This window comes from Thrips palmi, unplaced genomic scaffold (genome assembly GCF_012932325.1).
Source record: "Thrips palmi isolate BJ-2018 unplaced genomic scaffold, TpBJ-2018v1 HiC_scaffold_16, whole genome shotgun sequence".
NCBI lineage: Eukaryota > Metazoa > Arthropoda > Insecta > Thysanoptera > Thripidae > Thrips > Thrips palmi.
Window position 1 is genome coordinate 7876616 of NW_023144625.1, and position 18580 is coordinate 7895195.

Genomic DNA, 18580 nt, shown 5'->3' on the forward strand with positions numbered 1-18580 from the left:
GCACGAGTTGAGTCTAGAGGAGAACAAGAGCAGGGTGGCTCACCTGGTGAGCTCGGCGGGGTCGGTGCCGGGCGGGGTGCGCTGGTCGCGTTCCCGGTCACGCAGCGAGTCCACCATGGTCTTGCCGAGGCCCTCGTGGTGGCGGTCCTGGTGCCGGTCGGGCAGCCTGTCGTTGCGCTTGTCGGCGTGGTGCTGCAACACCGGCTGCGGCACGGGCAGGCTGGGCTGCTGCACGGCCAGGTCCACGAGCGACGAGAACGCCTCGTGGCCCGGCGGCGGGTGGCTGAAGTGCAGCGGCCGTTGGTGCTGCGGCGGCGGTGCCGGCTGCGGAGGCGGCGGCTGGGGCTGCGGCGTCGTGTTGTGCCTCTGGATGATGCTCTGCCGCGCTTGCGGGGGTGGAGTCCGCTGAGGCATGGGCGACGGCTGCGTCGTGAACTTCTGGATGTACACCGTCGTGCCCGCCGTGTGCGCTGGCGTGTGCGGCAAGGCCTTGGACACGGGCTGCGGCGAGGACTGCGGCGTTGGAGGCTGCGACGGCGGCGCCCCGGGCCCTGGCGACGCCCGCGGCGAGAGTCCGGACGCCCCGACGGGCGCGGGCGGGTAGTAAAGCGGCGACCCCTTGTCATTGGGCCGGCGCACGCCCGGGTGCATCTGCTGCGACGTGTAGTAGTCCGCCATGATGATCTGCCGCGAGTTGAGCTGCTGCTCCACAGTGTAGGACGGCGCGGCGCGCGGACCCGTGTGCGGGTAGGGCGAGGTGAAGCCGCCCGACGACACGGACGACGTCGACGTGGTGGTTACAGGGCTGGGGGCGGTTGGATGCGTGGGAGGCAGACCCACCGGGTGGCTGGGAGGGTGGACGCCGGCCTGGTACACCACACCGCTCGGCGACTGCCGCTTGAAGTCGTAGTACATGGAGGTGGCGGGCAGGCGGGTGGGCAGGTGCACGGGCGTGCCCTGGGTGATGGAGCCGCCGCCGCCCTCCTTCCCGACGGGCTGGTGGGGCTGGTGCGGCACATGGGGCTGGTGGGGGTGGTGGCCGCGCAGCATGCCCTCGGAGTAGCGCTGCGGCGACGACACGGGCGTGCCGTGCGTGATGGAGCCGGCCTTGGGCGGCGCGTGGCTCACGTGCGTCACCAACTTGGGGGACAGCTTGGTCTGCACGGGCACGGGGTGGGTTGGCGGCACCACCTTCAGGGGCTGCTTCAGGTGCTGGCTGTGCTGGGCGAGCTGCCCGTGCTGCGGCGTCAGGCTGCGGGGACCCATCACCAGGTGCGGCGTGGCGGGGGCGCCGTGCGCCGTGTGGTGCTGGGCGGCACTCACGCCGTGGTAGAACAGGGTCATGGGGGTGCCCGGCTGCCCCGGCTGCCCGGCGGCGATCTGAGGCGTGGGAGGCTTGGCGTGCGCACCGAGAGGCCCTTGGTGTCCCTGGGGCACGGCGTGCAGCGGGTGCTGCAGGCCGGGCGCCGCGGCGGGCGAGGGGTTGCGGCCCGGGTAGGGCGCGGCGATGCCCAGGGTGGCGGGGCCGGGTCCTGGACCGTCGCGCGGCCTCTTGACGGACAGGTCCTCTGGCGCGTCACTCCGGATGGTAGGCGCCTCCTGGAAAACACCAACAAAGACGTTAGTCCGGTCAGAGCAACGCCGCGCCAGGCGGCAGAACAGAAGGAAAGGAAGTCTTTACATGAGAACGTCACAAGCTCGAGACACTTATAGCGCAGGACAACACTGCACACATCAGAGTACAATTTCGCACACGCATGTTGGATTTGAGCCACCAGGTCCGAAATGAACACGTCACAAAGCCTGCTCCACGACACGGATATGGCCAGGGCCGCGGTCGTCCGCCCGCACCACAGTGCAGGGCGTCGGGTCCGCGCCGAGAGGGCCGGGGTCGCGTACGCTTGGGGCGCTCCGTGTCACCACTACGCCGCTGTGCCCACGCGTCGCAGCTAATCTTTACACTAGTCGAGGGAGCGGGGCCTACCTGCAGCACCACGAGACCCTCCTTGGGGCCACCCAGGGTCGCACCCGCAGCCAGGTCTGGATGGTGTGCGTTGGCGGTGTCCTTGACTTGGGCTTGGTCGGGCCGCTCGGCGTGGTGCGAGTTGGTCACCACGACGGCCGGCTTGTCGGCGGTGGCGGCGGCGGGACGGAAGTCACGCCCGGGCCCCATGAAGCTGGAGTCCGAGTTGAGGATGGAAGAAATGGTGGGCGGGACCGTGTCGCTGACCGCGCTCGGCGGGGCCTTCTTGAGGGAAACCTCGATCACGCTCAGCATCAGGTCCTTGACCGTCGTGACGCGCGGCTCCGTGGGCCCGTTGGCCTGCCCCGGGACAGCCGCGGCGCCGGCCTGAGTCACTGCCGTCGGGCCCTGGCCGCCCTGGCCGCCCTGGCCGGCAGGGTGCGCGGAGCCAGCCGCGGGGTGGCTGCCGGACCCGGGTGCCGGGGCGGGGTGGCTCCCGGCGAGGACTGCCGGCGACGGTTCAGCCCCTCCCTGCCCTTCGTCCGCAGTCTCCTGAGTCAACACACACCACAGCACAACACTGGTCAACTGTGGACTAACACTCGGACTAGCAACTGGCACGCAAGACAGACGCGCTCCCCGCGCGGCCTGGCCAGGCCTGGCGAGGCGAGGCCGCACGGTCGGCGGTCCGCGCGCTGCCCAGACGGCCGTCCTGCAGGCCGCCCCGCCGAGGCGGCCTGGACGGCACGGCTGGGACGGCGCTCAGCGTGCAGCGCGCAGCACAAGGACATCAGAGTTGCAAAGCGAGAGGCGTGAGGAAAGCTCGAGATTCGAGGGTAACGTAAAACGAGTACGCGGGAGCGGATGCGGTGTTAGTGCCGTCAGCCCGCCGGGTCGGTCTTTGTACAGGAAAGCATTCAGGGCGGGGGAGTGGTGGTTACAGCCGTGACAGCCAAGCGACGCCAAGCCGAAGCGAGGCGCAGAACGAGAGGCAGGCACAGGGCAGACACAGGCATAGCAGCGAGGTTGGCAGTCAATGTTAGTGACGTCAGCCACGCGGGCATGCAACAATCCGGTCAACGCGCTTCATCCGTCCATCCATCCATTCGTTAGGGCACGCATTCACTCAACATAGTCACGGCACGATGCTTCACGAGACAAGCCAACAAGCCCCAGCAAAGCCCCTCCCCGCTGCAGGCTGCAGCACAGCGTGAGCACACAGCCCAGGCACTTACCGTTGCCGAGCTGTCATAGTCCTCCTTGTTGGTGGGCCTCAGCTGGTCCGAGGACTCGCTCGTGGTGCGCGTCTGCGAGGAGGTCAACGAGGGCACGCCCGCCGTCAGCGTCGTCGTCGAGGACACCGTCGTGTTGGAGATGGCAGTGGTGACCGGCGTCACGGCGGGGACGGGCGTCAGGGTGCCGTTGGCAGCCGGTGCCGGTGACGGCGAGGGCGTCACTGGAGTGACGGACGACACCGGCGTCACCGAGGAGGCCGACGGCGGCGCCGTGGTCGAGGGTGGAGTGGGCGTCGGCGCCGGGCTGGCCGCCTTGTCCGCGTCAGCCGCGGGGGCGGCGGGAAGGGTGCTGCCTGTTGGGGGCGGCGCGGGGGTGGTGGCAGGGCTGGGTCCGGGCGTCGTCGTCGCCGAGGGGCCCGCCCCCGGGACAGCCGTCCCCGGAGCCGGAGCTCCCGTCGTCGCCGCCGCCGCCTTGGCCGCCGCGTTGGAGGCAGACAGGGCGTTGGCGGCGCTCGCGTTGTCGCTGTCGATGACGATGTTGGTGCTGGGCGGCACCTCGTCGCACGACGACGTGCTCGAGCCGCTCTCCTCCTCGTCCGTGAGCGCAGGCTTCCTCTCCTCGCCGAGATGGTTCTGAAAACAACACGAACATACACGTCACGTAAGAAATAAAACACGGCCAGTTGAGAGTCTGCCATTCAAACCCAGGGTACCTGGGCTTTGAATGGCAGTTCTACAACCACCAGGGTTTTGCGTAAAACACAACAAAGTGAGATCGATTAACACTGTCGAAGAAATCGGAGCCAGCCGGTGTAACTCGCGAAGCCGGACTCCGCTAATCTACACTAACTACTGTACCTCAAAGTCTACAAAAGTCTAGGCTGCTCTAACTACGGATCGCTCACCTCCCTCACCTTGTGGTACTCCTGCACCAACGCGTCCAGCCCGATCTTCTTGCGGTAGTTGAAGTAGTAGTTCTTGCACTGGTGGTGCGTCTTGGTGCCGCCCACGGCCTCCGAGACGCGCTGCCAGTTGGTGCCGTGCTCGCGCAGGGCCTTCTTGAGCAGGTCCGTCTCGTCCTCGGTCCAGCGCAGCGAGTTGCCGGGCCCGGGGCTGGGCGACATGGACGCGTCGCCGCTCGCGCTGTTCTCCTCGGACGGGTTGATGCGGCGCGAGATGCGGTTGAAGCAGGCCGAGCACGCCTTGGACACGCCCACGGGGATCTGGAACTCGGCGATGATGGGCTCCTTCTGCTCGGCCGACAGCTCGGCCCACTTGGCCGGGAAGGGGCGCACCCGCTTGACGCGGCCCTTGGCGTTGGGGCACGACGGCAGCGGGCAGTGCACGTAGCGCGACCGCACCGCCTTGCAACGGCACGGGTTGCACACGCGCGCGCCGGCCACCACCTCGTCCTCGCGGAGCCCGTACTGCGCGGCCTGCGCGCGCGGCAGCAGTCGCGACTGTGTCACGCCGTCCACCTGCTGCTTGCACAGGATGCAGGGCTGCGTGCCCACGGGCTTCTCTGCAACACAAAGACACACTTGGTCAGACGAGACATCCACATCCACGACGGCGGCACGGCGTGCGTCGGGCGCCTCCCCCTGCAGCAGCACGTCGATCCGGGCGCCCCCCGCCCCCGTCAGCGCACCGCGCCACGGCTGCAAGTTACACACAAGTCAAGCAGCACGGCGCGGCGCGGGGCGGGGCAGGGCAGAGCCACAAACGTGTGTAAACTCCAGCAGCGCGGTTCACCATAGGTAACCAACCAACCAACCCTACCAACCCACCCAGTCAAGCCGAACGTGCCGAAATCGACGAGGCGACATGAGGGCCATGCCCTGCCGGGCTTGTGCACAGTGGGCCGGAACACCGGCGCAGGCGGCCTCAACTTTTAGACGCGTTTTGAGCTCCACAGTCGCTATACACCAAACGTATGACCCCACCAATGGATTCCTCGTTCGGAGAGCAATCCATAGGTAGGGTCACACGCTCGGTTCGAGTCCCATTTAGCAACTCTGGAGCTCAAAACGCGTCCCGGATATTGACCACCTACACCGGTCTTCTGGACCACCATGCCATGCCGGACCCCGCGAGTGTCAACGCGTCGCGACGTCACACTGCGATATTTCACTTCAGCCCGCCGCCGCGCTTCGCCATGCTAATGACGCGCTCCACACCCCTCGGCCGTCGGCTGGCCGTCATCCCGGCCGTCCCCACGGCATAACCCAATTCGCCAATCGAGCCGTTCAAACGCCCCCGCCCCATTCGGCCATTCGGCCATCCCACCGGCACCAGCCAGGTGAAAACCTCGCCCCAATTGGCACGGCGCTGCGGCGCGTCATAGGGGACCACTCATGGAAAATGCACCGACACACCGCCACGACCGCTACGCGATGCACGCCAAACTGCCCACCGATTAGCAATGGCGGACCGGCAGACAGACAGGCAGACGGACGGACAGACAGACACGCGCCGTGTCGAGTCTCGTCTGCGCCCCGCCACCAGCCTCCCTAATTTGCCTAATGGAATGATTTGGCACAAAGGGCGAGCAAGTGTGCTCTCCACACACGCACTTGAGTACACACACGCACGTCCACGCACGTCCACGCAGCACGCACGCACCGAGTCCCGCGGGAGCTGCGCAAAGAAAGCCGGCGCCGCGACAGCCACCGCCGCACCCTTTCTACATGAGCGGACTGCAGACCGATTCCGAGAGTCGCTTTCGTCGCTGCGTCTCCCTCGCACGCACGGGGCGTGCCGTGTTGGTGCGAGCAGGGACACGCTCTCGGAATCGGTCTGCGGGAGCGCGGAGCGGGATCCCCGCTGAAAGACCCAAAGGCCGAAAGCAAAGCGGCGGGCGGATCGAGAGACGAGGTCGCCCCCCCGGCCAGCGACTTGCCGCACCACTATTTGCAGTACAGCCGCGCGGCGATTCAAAGAGGCGATTATTTGCACGTCACAAACTAGTGCCCCGCCGCGCCGTCGCCACGGCCCCGTCCGGCAAATGGCCCGGAAGGCCCACGGTGGCGCTTACTAGTGTCCACGCTAAGCCCGGCACGGCACGGCACGGCACGGCGCCGCGGCGGGGCACTAGTTGTGGTGGTCCGAAAACGCGACGCGAACCAACACGGGGCGGCTTGACCGGCTGGATTCATTATGGATGGCCTGCGCACCGCGCTGCCATAGTGGTGGCGAGGCACACACACACACACACACCCACGCTGCGTGTATCATCTATGACCAGCCAAATTAAACACACGGCCGGCCCGCCCGGAGGACAAGGCTGCTTTTCCTCGGACCGACCCAACCAGCTCGCCGGCCAGGGCTAGCCAAGCAGCGGGCTCGCTCCGAAACGGCACTGGCGTCGTCTCTCTCGCACTCACGGTGCGCCCCGCAGGGTCCGCAGGGTCCGCAGGGGTGCGAGAGAGACGGAGCGCGTCCCGGACGCGGCCTGCAGAGGAGGGGCCGTGCGCAAACACAGAGTGCCTCGCACGCACCGCGCTTCGGGCTTTACAGTGTGCTTACAACAAGAAAACAATCCAATTTGGCGCGGCGGCGCGAGGCGCGATGCGCGGCGTATCCTGCCCGGCGCAAAAACGCCAAACGTCCCCCGAACGCCTCAATTATGCATCGGCCAATCACGTAACAGCCTCGTTCGGCGTGCTTGGCGTGCTTCGCGCCTTGTCACCCGCACGTTCATCCCGCCCGCCGCTCCTGGCCCTCCAGGTCCCCCCCCCCCTTTTCCCTTCCGCTTCCGCCGAGTCCATCTTCAAACGAGCCGCAGACCGATTCCGAGACTCGTTTTCGTCGCTCTGTCGCTCTCGCACCTGTGAGGGACACCCCATGAGGGAGAGAGAGAGAGACCGAAGCGACGAAAACGACTCTCAGTCTGCAGGCAGGCCGCGCCGCTGGAGATCACGTCGTCGTCGTCGGCTCCTCTGAGAGCGGCCCGTTTGTTTAGCCATTACAGCCAAAGAGAGGAGGAAAGGGGAGGGGGAGGGTCGCCCCGCGCAACGGCGGGGAAGGAAAGGGCAAAAGCAGCCAGAATCCACCGAGACCCCCGTCTAGTTATCTTGAGGTTTGTTCCGCTGCGCCCCGCACTGCTGCTGCGGTTAGGGCGCCGGCGCTCCCTGCTGGAATGCACAAGTACAGGTAGCGCGACGCCACTGCAGAACGCCCCGCCCCGCCCCGCAAACAGCGGCCAATTAACGCAGATTAGCCAGGCGGCTTGAGCCGCACCGAGTACACATGCTGATTATACGCCCCGTTTCCCACGCCGACTCAGCGCGCGGGGCGGGGCGGGACGGGGCGGAGGCAGCGCGAGGGGGTGGGGCGCGCTCCACCTGCCCCCCGCCCCTTGCCCGGGGAGCGGCAGCGGCGCTTCCGATAATGCCGCCCGAAAACTCGGCAAGTCAAACACAGAGCAGGGGGCTCCGCCAAGTTATTAGCGACGTGTACGCCCCGCCCCGCCCCGCCCAGAGGGCTCCGGTCGGCGGCAGCATGACCCTGCCGCCCTCCTGGCCGAGCAGCCGCCGCGAGCAGCGACACGGGGAGCATCTAGGAGCAGAGGCCGCCGTCAAACCTCGCTCCAACCTACCCTCGGCGATCCCGGGGCCGAGCGTGCCGCCACGGCGCCTCGCGCCACCACCCGCGGGGAGCGGCACGGCGGGCACGGTACGGCACGGCACGGCCAGGCACGGCGCGCACAGCGGCAGGCAATCATAACTGCTGGAGCTGCTCATCCATTCCCTTTGAATTCGCTTCGCGGGCCCTCCACACGCACACACTCACACACACACGCACCCACCCCTCCCCAGGACGGCGCCTGCGAGCTAGGCAACCCAACCGCGGCGCGCGCACCCGTGCCCGCGTGATGCCTACCCGCCGGGCGCTACCCGTCGCCAGACCGCTCCAGCAAGTCTCCCTCTCCACCCTGTTGCTCCCCTTGTTACCCCGCTCTGTCTCACTCGCACCGGTGCGGGCCGCGTCGTCAGAGCGAGAGAGACAGAGAGACTCGGTGCCCGCAATCAGCCTGAAACCGCAGCGCGCTGCGCCGAGGAAGAACAAGAACAGACAGGCCGCGCGCTGTGATGGCTGGCTGGCTGTACCTTTCATTCAAATTACACGTATTCTTAGGCAAACTCGACCAGCGCCGGCCCGGGCGGGTCCGGGCGGGTCCGCGTCCGCGGGGAGAGGCTGCGCTCTTTAATTGACAGGGGCGACTCATCCCAGCTTACCTCTCCCTCTCGCCCACCCCCAGCGCCATGCCCAGCACCATGCCCAGCACCGCCGGCAACAGAACAGGCCAGCGAGCGGCGCACAGGCGAGCGCGCCCCGCCCAGCCACGCCGCGACTTGGAGGCAGCAGCCACTTAAAATGCGGTTTACTTTTCGCTTCATTAAATTAAGTAGCTTGGCTGCGGGGGCCCCGGGGGAGGCAGGGCCGGGGGAGGGGAGGGGACGGGACGGCGCGCCCGGCTCTGTTGACTCACTCCACAAACGCAAAAATCTCGGCAGCGGCCGCCATCTAACATTAATGGACAGCGCGGGGGAAAACGACGATGTCGGCGATGACGGACAACGGAGCGGACGGCGGAATCGGGGCGGAAAGGGAGAGAGAGAGAAAGAGAGAGAAAGAGGGCGGGATCGATTATAAGCGGAGAGAAACAATCGTCAACATAAAGAAATGAAAGGCAAGCGAGCCGAACCGAACAGGGCTGGGCTGGTCCGGGCTGGCCGGCTCCGCGCGCTCTGGAGAAGCAGGCAGCCAACCCAGCGGCCGCAGCAGCGGCGGCAGCGCGTAGGTAAACACAGCGAATAGACGTCCCGCCCGCCCCGCTGCTCCGCCGCGCCGCCACCCCTCAGCCCCAACCCACCCCGAGCAGGCCGTCCTGGTGGAGGCGACCGCTGGCGCCGCGCAGTCTGCACCGAATCGCGGACGCGGCCATACACGCCATGTACCCGCTGTACCGGTCGTGGCTGACGCGGGCCGAGCCCCCGCCGCCCTCGCCGCTCGCCCTGGGCCACGCCATGCCCCTGGCGCCCCTGGCCGTGGACCCGCTTCGTGACCCCCTGCGCAACCCGCTGTCGCTGCCCGACGTGGTGGTGGCCGTGGGCGAGAGCCACGGCGTGGCGGGGCCGTCGCACCAGTTCGCCGCGCACCGCGCCGTGCTGGCCAGCAACAGCGGCTACTTCAAGGCAGCCCTGGGCCAGGACAGCGCCGCCGTCGGCACGCCCACCTGCGTGGCCGTCAGCGGCGTCACGGCCGAGGCCTTCGCGCCGCTGCTGGGCTACATGTACACGGGCTACCTCGACATCGGCAGCGACAACATCTACCCCGTGTTGCTGGCCACGCACTACCTGCACATGCCGCGGGCCCTTGAGCTGTGCTGGAATTTTCTTCGCGCCCACCCGCCCGCCGGCACCCTGGACGCCGCGGGGGCCCTGGACGCCGCCAACGCTGTGGACAGCAGTCCGACGCGCACGACACTCGTCAAGCCCATCCCGGGGCTGCCCTGGAGGCACGTCGCGGCCCGCGGACCGCTGCAGCCGCCCGCGTCGCACATGGTGCTGCCCACGGCAGAGCACAGCCCCTTCAGGGCACCGTTCCCCGGAGTGGCGGCCGCGCCGGCCAGCGAGGCCAGCACGCCGACGTCCACCGCCACCAGCACGCGCGCATACAGCCCCGTCGCCGTCCACCGCGCGCCCACCCCACAGAGCGCCCGGCAGAGCGGCGCCCACGCCAGCGAGGACCGGGAGCACACGTCGTCGAAGGTAAGGCACAACGCACGGCATGCTGCTCCGCTTGACTGGGCCACTGTGAAGCAGAGCAGGCACGTTTACAGCCGAGCGATTCCTTCCTCCAGTCCACCGCCGGTCGGAGCGGACGTCCGTCGCCGTCCCCGCGGTCCCCGGAGCCCGCCGGGCGCACCGCCACGCCGACCGCAGCGCAGTCGAAGCAAGCCACGCCAACGACCACTCACGCCTCCACCACGGCCTCAACGTCCACCAACGTGACCGTCTCCACGGGCAAAGTGGTGTTCGACGTGGCCTGCTGCGACGGCCCCGTGCAGTTCCACCGTGTGCTCAACGCCAGCTACGGCCGCGTGGACGGCCAGGCCCTCGTCGACCAGCACCACGACGACGCCACGGCCGCCGACGAGAACCGCATGCTGCCAGGTAAGGCACCGCCACACCGGCTGCAGTCCCTTCGCCGCCATTCGGTCGAGTCTGATTGGCCGCTTTGCTGTCGCCAGGTGCAGCCCAGCTCCGGCGGGCCCGGGTGGGCAGGCAGGCCGAGGGCGCCAGCGCGCCGACGGGCGGGGCGGCCGCGGCGAACACGTGCCACTACTGTAACCAGACTTTCAAGAGCCACTACTGCTACCAGAAGCACGCGCGCCGGCACCTCAACCCGCTCACGCCCAAGCTGGGCGTCCCCGTGGCCCTGCCGGCCGGCGAGGAGGCGGGCGGCCTGGCGTCCTCCGGGTCGCCCTCGCCGTCCGGGACCGCGCCGACCACGCGGACGCCGGCGCGGCCCCTGGACATGAACGTGCAGTACTACCCCTGCAAGACGTGCGGCTCCAAGTTCCCCAGCTACTACTTCGTGCACAAGCACCGCAAGCTGTGCCACTCCGGCGAGGAGGCGGAGGGCGAGCCCAAGCCCGGCCAGCCCGGCCAGGCCGCCGACGAGTAGCGCGGGGTATCGCCGCATCGACGCCCCGCCGCCCCGACCGCCACGGAGAGACCCCGCGACGCCCACTGGAGCGCGGGGTAATCGTGCCTCCCGACTTCGCTCGGCAACAACACCAGAGGCCAAGAATATCAGTAACTCATATCTGTCGTTTGTAGTGTCAAGCAATAAAATGCCAAATTTGTAAATATGTCAATAAAAAAGTTAAAACGGACATTTCGAGTTCAGTTCAGACTCCTTAACCCATGACAATAACAGGGTAGGCTTGACCAGGAATGATCGCAGATTAACAGAAGGTTCCTGCACTATGGGAGCTCTGAACAAGTTCAATAAGAATGCAAGACAAAGAGCATAAGCCCCTAGGGCCCACCAAGGAACTTCGAAAACTACCGTCCAAGAGGGGAAACTAATATTATTCCCATAAACCAGTAACAAGACTTTCAGTGCCTAATCAACCAAACTATGTCTGGTAAAGTATGGCAGCAGAATAGACCTTACCTTGTTCACTGATGTCATCATCACTTGACTCCATTTGCTCACTCTCCTTCTTCTTTTTCTCTTCTTTTCTTCTCTCCTTTTTCTTGTTTTCTAATTTGGACTCCCTGCAAAGAGAGAGAGAGAGAGAGACAAAATTGAGTATGCATACCTTCTGGAAAGAGAGAGGGAAGGACAAAAAGCAATCATGGAAAGGCTTCCAGGAAAGCACTTGAAACAGCAAATGTCTTTAATGTACTGGGTACATAAAGGATGGAAGTCATCACAGAAATGGGCAGGAGGACCAGATAGAGTAAACACACGAACCCACTCCACAAAACAAAGAAACATGCCATCTTGGTAATAAAACATTACTTTCATCAACCAATCAATATCTGGGTCTCAGTTCCTGCTCACCCCCTCCCCACTTCCTCCCACCCCCAGTCCCCATTCTCTCTGTTTGATTATGCAATTTAAAAGGCCAATGGGGTCGAGGTATTAGCAGTGAAAGTATCAAGGACTGCTAAAGGAGCTTGTCAATTATTTTTTGGCATCAAAAGGAGGGAACGGCAACTTAAATTACAGTAAAAATGATGCACTTTTTTTTTTGGCACTTACCCTTTCTTTACATCTTGAGATGCTGTGTCATTTTGAAGATGAGATCCTATAAAATTAGAATTCCCACCTCCACAGTTTGTAATAGAATTACTATTATTCAAGGTATTTGGAGAATTAGATGCTGGTGGTTTAGGAGAATCTGTTGTCTGTCGTTCAGGTTCACGATTTCTAGGCTCTTCTCTTTTCTGCTGAAGCTGCTCTCGCTGCAAGCGAGTAGTAACACCAGTGCTACTTAAAATATCTACAAGGCCTGCATTATTGGCCAAATTGTTAGGTTTCCCAGGATTATTTCTACTTGATCTAGTCCTTTGCCTTGATTTACCTGAAAGAAAGGATTAAACACATTAGAATACAAAACAATTGTTTGTACAACAAATAAATTCGAGAAAAAGTAAGTACTATCAACACATTTTTTAAAATAAAAAGCACACTTACGTAGTAGCTGCTTATAATTCTCAGACTTCTTACTAAGATAATAATATTGCACACAATCAGATACAGTTTTTCTATCCAGATAGGAGGCTATTAATCCAAAGTTTTTGGGATGTTGCAAGTATTTCTCTCTAAATATTTCTTTTTCATTAGTTGTCCAAACATTTAGTAATTGTCTTTCTTTATATTCTGTACTATAATCATCTATAAGACCATTATTGTTTTGAAATGACAAGCGTTTCTGAGACGCATTGAGAAGAATTGGCGGAACAACAGCCATAGATCTCATTTTCTTGTCCTCCATCTGTGAATATTAAAAACAAAAGGATTAGAATAAGAAGATGGCAAACAAGAACAGTAAATCAGATGGAAAGAGAGTCTCATGGAAAGGATGCAACTATTTAAGTGCCACTTACTTCTTGCTCTTGAAGGCCATCCATGATTTCCTCCATGTCAGCCTCACTCTTGATGCGAGCACCAACACGGTTGAATCTTTCTTTGTCCTCCCTAGCCTTTCGTAGCTCAGTGAATACTTTTTCAAAGAATTCACGGTTTTTAGCTTCCTTAGCCTTCCGTTTTTGTGAAGATTCCATTCTTTCAACCTTTCTCACCCACTCTTGCATAAGTCTGGAGTAGGTGGTGGCCAAATATTTATCACGTTCTTCATTTTCAACATGCTTCTTCTTCAGATGTTCCATTAAAGTCTCTTTGAAAGTCAGGTACTTGCGCTTATTTTCATGATACACTGCCGTGTCAGATGGTTGATTGTAGAGGGGCTGCAAGAAACAAAACTTATCATCAGTCAATGTCACTACACAATAAGCCACATACTAATTCTCAGAATTAAAAAAAAAAAAAAAAAAACTTACATAATGAATTTCAGGCCCAAGCTTTGCAAGTGCATCGTGTGCTGCATAGGCTAAATGTCTGTTATAAGCATAAATTTTTTGAGCAGGACTTTGATGCTTGGGCGGTGAGATTTCCTCATCGGGTTCCTCCTTCTTGATGCGGTGTCTGGTGCGAAGCTTGTATGCATTCAAAACCAGGTCCTGCTCCTTGATTTTCAACGATCTATGCTCTTTCTCCCCTTTGGCTATTTCAAGATCCATTTTATGAATTTGATTAAGGAGGTCATCCTTGGCAATACGAAACGCCTCGTCTTGATTTGTTTCGTTGGGCAAGGTTGGGGAGATGGCTTCGACCTGGGGCGTATAAGCTGGCTGTTCCTGTAACAAACCCAAATTACTATCATTGCAAAACACTGCACCAGACAGAATCATCATACGGCTCTCTGCAGCTGGGGCTCAGGCCTTACCCTAGTGTCCACTCTCAGAGGCTGCATCTCTTGCTTGGCGTCCCCCAGCCGGATCTTCTTCAAGGGCGGTCCAGCGTCCAGGGGAGGGGGGTTGGAGGGCGCCGGCGCCGGGGGATGGACTGACACTGGAGTCGAAGCCGAGCTCACCACGGGGTTCCGGCCGTAGGGGAACAGCAGCATGTCTTGGTGCGGGATTTCAGGTCTGCAAAGCGACAAGAACGAGACAAGTTTAGAGAAACCTCCAACATGTGCTAGGTGCGGGCAAGGGGCCAGACCGGGCCACCCGGACGGAAGGCTCTACTCACGGGTTGACCATCTCCAGCTGGACGTGGACGTCCTTGGGGGCGGCCACGCTCACGATGGACGTCGTCGCCACGGATATCCTCTGCGGCCTCATGGGCAGGACGACGGTGCCCTCCCTGGGGAGCGACACGACGGGCTGCTGGCCGGGTGGCTGGATCTGCACCATCCTCGGCAAGTCCGAGGCGACCGTCCGGTTGGCCGGCCGGTCCAAGGGCCGGTTGGGGTCCGGGTGGGTCTGCAGCAGGGGCTCGAGCGTGTGCCCCACGGGCTGGAGGGCAAAAAGAAGCACAAACGGGTCAAGCAAAATTCATGAGCCCTGCAGTGGATGTACTGGACGGCGCAGGCGGCGCTCACACTCCACTCACCACGACTCCCGGTCGGTACGACGACTCCCTGGCGACGTACACCATCTGCGGCGAGTACGACAACCCCGTGGCGGGGGAGGGTCCAGGGCCGCCAGGGCCGCCAGGGCCGGGCCCGGGGCCATCGCGCGCGGGCAGGCCTGGCAGGCCGGGCAGCCCGGGCAGGCCTCGGTGGTAGCTGTTGGGCTGCGGGGCGTTGACGCGCACCTGGTAGACGCCCGGACCTCCGGGGCCACCGGGCCCGCCGGCCGCGCCCCCAGACGTGCTGACGGGGGTGGCCGCAGGCTGCACGGACTGCACAGACGTGGGCACGGCGGGGGAGGTGGTGTGAGAAGCGGCCTGGGGGGCAGAGACGACCACGGGGCGCTGGGCGGCTTTGAACGACAAGCCCTCAGCTGGCTGCGACGGCCTGAAACAACAAAAACAAAATCACGTCAGTCTGTGTGGACCGTCTTCGGGAAATGCATACAGGTCAGGCACCATCGACCATGGCATTAGTATCAGCCATTTGCCACGCGGCCGGCGCCACCACTACCCTCCCTTCCCACTTCCCAGGCCCTGGAGGGGCCCTGGAGGTCACACTCCAGGCCGCCCCCTGAAATCTAGAGGCACGCCAGGGGCACGTGTAGAGTGTTACTCTCCATGACAGCCGGCCTTGCCGCCGTGCCTCGCTAAGCCGGAGTGCAAAGCAGTGTCGCCAGCGCGGCCGCGGACTGCCGGGCCGGGACTGCCGGGGGCTTCATCTGTATTATAGATTGACGGCGCGGCGCCCGGCCTCAGCCTCGCTTCAGCCTTCAGCCCAAGCAGGCTGTCAGCCTCCGCGAGCTGGCGGCCCGTCCTCCGGCCTCCAGTCTGCGGATTGGGTAACGCCTACCCCACAGCCACGGCGGCGCACGGCGGCCACAGCCCAGGGATCAGCTGCGACAGCCCCGCCCGGAGGTCCGGAGATGTGCCCTCAAGACAACGCCAGACGGATGCCCCGCCGTGCCGTGCCGTGCCGTGCCGGGCCGTGCCGTGCCGTGCCCCACCCCCTGACCTGCGCTTCGCCGCTTCGCCGCTTCGCCGGGCGGTCGGGCGCCACACGCCACGCCGCCCCTGACGACCCACTGGAGACTCCACTCCCGTTCACTGCTCCCCCCATCACGTCATTCACCAACGACCCCCCGGGGACCCCCAGGGAGGCGCACTGCAATTTGAATATGACCCCCCGAGGGGCCTCGCGGGGGCCGCGCAGGCAGCCTCGTCAATGCAGGGTCCAGGGCCGCGAGCGAGGGCCGCCGCGTTCAAAAATGCCCCCGTCTGTCTGCGTGCGTCTGCGTGGCCAGACGACGGACTGGGGCGCCCTTGAGAAGCCCCCGACGCGGACCGGGCGGCTGGGCCTGGCCTGGGCCCGACGCATATGGAACACCCATCCATCAGCAGCACGGCCGGCACGGCCTCAACGGCCAATCCATTCATTCATTCATTCGTCCAGACGTCATTTGCAGCCCAATTCCAGGAGGGGCCTGCCGCCGGCCGCCTGCCGTCGCGAGGCACGACCTTTAGACGCGATAAGCGGATCTCGGGGCCCATCCCTCCACGGCCAGCCCGGCCATCCACCTCGCCAAGTGCAACGCCGTCCTTCAACACGCCGCGCGCCCCGCGGCCCCGCCGGCCGGCCGGAATGCCTGCCAGGGACACCTAGTGGGAGACCTAGCGCAGGGCAGCGCCGCGGGGTGGCGCCGCGTAGCGCGGGCGGTGCGGGACCGGGCGGACCCCGCGACCCAATGTCAGCAGTGACGCAACGCCAACGCCGCGCCGCCCCCCGCGTGCCCCCGCCGCCGCGGCGACCAGCGCACCGCCGCCGCCGCCGAGTACTCCAAAAATTGTGTTGATGACTCAGTCCCCGCCGCGGTGCCGCGGCCCTCTGCATCTCCCTTTATCTGTCTGCCTCTCTCTCTCCTCGTCCTGTTCCTCTCCCTCCCCGTCCTCCCGGCCGTCCCGGCGCTAGGAATCAAAACAAGTGCCGTTCCGCCAATCAGGGGCCCCACTTCCACGCATGCACCGCTGCTCGGGCCGCCATTGGCCACCGCGCCAACATGGCCGCCGCCCGCCGCCCGCCCGCGCGCCCCCGCGCCGCCCCGCGCAGCCCCGCGCGGCCCCGCGCCACACGCGGCAACGCCGGAGGGGGAAGTGGGCGGAGCGGCAACGCCGCACCCCTCCGCCGCCACCCCCCGCGGGGCCGCGCGGCCCGGGCGCGGCGGCGGTCGCGGAGGCGGCAGCGGCAGCCAGCCACAACCGCGGCGGGGCGAGGCGGGGCGGGCCGTCGGCTGGGCGCGGTGTTGCCACGTCGCCCGCTGGCTGGCTGACTGGCTGGCCGACATCGCACCACCAACACGTGCCCCGCGCCCCGCGCCGTGGACGCCGCCGACGAACAGCAACACACGGCCAAATCTCATCAAATATGGAAGCGCTCGAAAGGCGAAAACGGGGCCGAGTGCCGAGATTCGCCACGGCGGCGGCGCGTCCTGGCAGACGCGGTTCGAGGCCGCCGTCGAGGCCGAGGCGCTGGCGCTAACGACGCCGAGCAAGAAGCCCGGGGACCGCCGGGGACCGACCAAGGCAGGCGGACAAACAGCACGTGTGTGAAGCAATGCCGTAATGAGTAAATAAGAGAGATCCTGACCCCGCAGGCCACAGGCTGCCGCAGGCCCGAACCGAAGGCGGTGCAAGGCGCCACGTCGAGGGGGCTTCTTGCCACTTCGCGGTGCTTCGCGCTTCGCGGCCCCGATTGGGCGAGGCAGAGAGCGAAGCAGCAAGCAGCCAAAGGCAACGCAGAGCAGAGCGGAGCAGAGGGCGAACGGATGGAACATAGATACACACAAAGTCTGTTGTCTTGGCGAATGCGACCCCGGGCGGTACGGCGTACAAAAATAAACCCCCCGAAGCGCGACAGCCGAGCAGAGAGAGAGACAGAGATACAGAGGAGGGGCGGAAATTGAGGCAAGGCGAGAGGGAAGAGCGACGTTAGCAGGTGGATTAATGAGAAAAGAAGCGGCCGCTCTAACAATAACAAAATGAAAATGGAGACGGGGAGGAGGTGCGGAGGGAAGGGGGCGGCGGGCGGCGGACTTGGCGGGCTGGTGGAACGGCGCTCAAAAACAATGCAAGCGGAGAAGAGAGGGCAAGGGGGAAGGAAAGGCAGGGCTCAAGGCGGCAGCACGTTGCACGCTGCGCCACGCATCGCCCCCTCGGCCCGCGCATCGTTCTGCATCCGCCTGGCTGTGCTGGTTGTGCTGGCTGTCCGCCTATCTGAATCACGGGTCGTCAAGCCCAATGCCCGTACGCATCCAGACACCATTAGCATTGCATTGCATTCACGCCCCGCCTGCCAGAGCCGGTGCCAGTCGCTAGACCAGCCGACCGATTCCGAGAGTCGACTTGCTCACTCGGTCTCTCCCGCACCTAAAGGGGACGCCCCGGGAGTGCGAGGGAGGCAGAGCGACGAAAACGACTCTCGGAATCAGCCTGCAGTGCACTCACAGTCCGCATGCCAGAGCCAACAACAAAACGCTGCAGCAGCCAGCCAGAGCAACAGAACAGAAGCGGTACGGCGGTACGGCCACTGCAGCGAGTGAGGAGAAAACAAAATAAAAGCTCTAGCCAGCCAGCCAGCCACCCCGACGGGTGGCCTGGTGTGGTCGGCGCATCGCGAACGAAGGTCAGGTCCGCGCCACGCCCATCCAATGGGGTCCAATGGGGCCGTGCGTACGGCCGCACGGTGTGGTATGACACACCGTGGGCCGCCCAGGCCGTCCAGCACCAGCAGACCGATTCCGAGAGTCGTTTCCGTCGCTCTGTCCCTCTCCCACCTGCACAGCACGCCCCACGAGTACGAGAGAGACAGAGCGACGTAAACGACTGCTCTCGGAATCAGTCTGCGGGGCGAAGCTAAGCGACGCCTACACTGCCAAGCCAACTGATAAGCGCGCTTCGGGCCTCCAACCGGATTAGCAGAGGCGGATGGATTAGACGTTGACGATAGTGAATCAACGATTGAGCGGACCTTGCGATCCACACACAGGGGACCGCTTAATCGATGTCTCGGCTTGCAAAACACACAGCAGCAGAAGCAGGGACCCTCGAAAGCCATTAGTATCAGCTCAGGATAAATTGAGTGGGAGTCCCAGGCCAGGCAAAGCCCGTTAGG

The 18580-nt window shown here is 63.7% G+C and overlaps 1 protein-coding gene across 1 annotated transcript in view; it reads right to left on the reverse strand.

The window, feature by feature from the left end:
* Positions 1-18580, reverse strand: part of LOC117642070 (nuclear receptor corepressor 2-like) — a 46329-nt gene that overhangs the window by 3819 nt on the left and 23930 nt on the right. Inside the window, exons 3-15 of the mRNA XM_034379877.1 lie at positions 14395-14800; positions 14032-14297; positions 13727-13928; positions 13281-13637; positions 12828-13187; positions 12415-12715; positions 11980-12301; positions 11386-11489; positions 4104-4720; positions 3199-3831; positions 2437-2515; positions 1985-2331; positions 44-1599 (exon numbers count right to left, since the gene is read on the reverse strand). Coding sequence (XP_034235768.1) covers positions 44-1599; positions 1985-2331; positions 2437-2515; positions 3199-3831; positions 4104-4720; positions 11386-11489; positions 11980-12301; positions 12415-12715; positions 12828-13187; positions 13281-13637; positions 13727-13928; positions 14032-14297; positions 14395-14800 — 5550 coding nt within the window. The remainder of the gene's footprint in view (positions 1-43; positions 1600-1984; positions 2332-2436; positions 2516-3198; positions 3832-4103; positions 4721-11385; positions 11490-11979; positions 12302-12414; positions 12716-12827; positions 13188-13280; positions 13638-13726; positions 13929-14031; positions 14298-14394; positions 14801-18580) is intronic.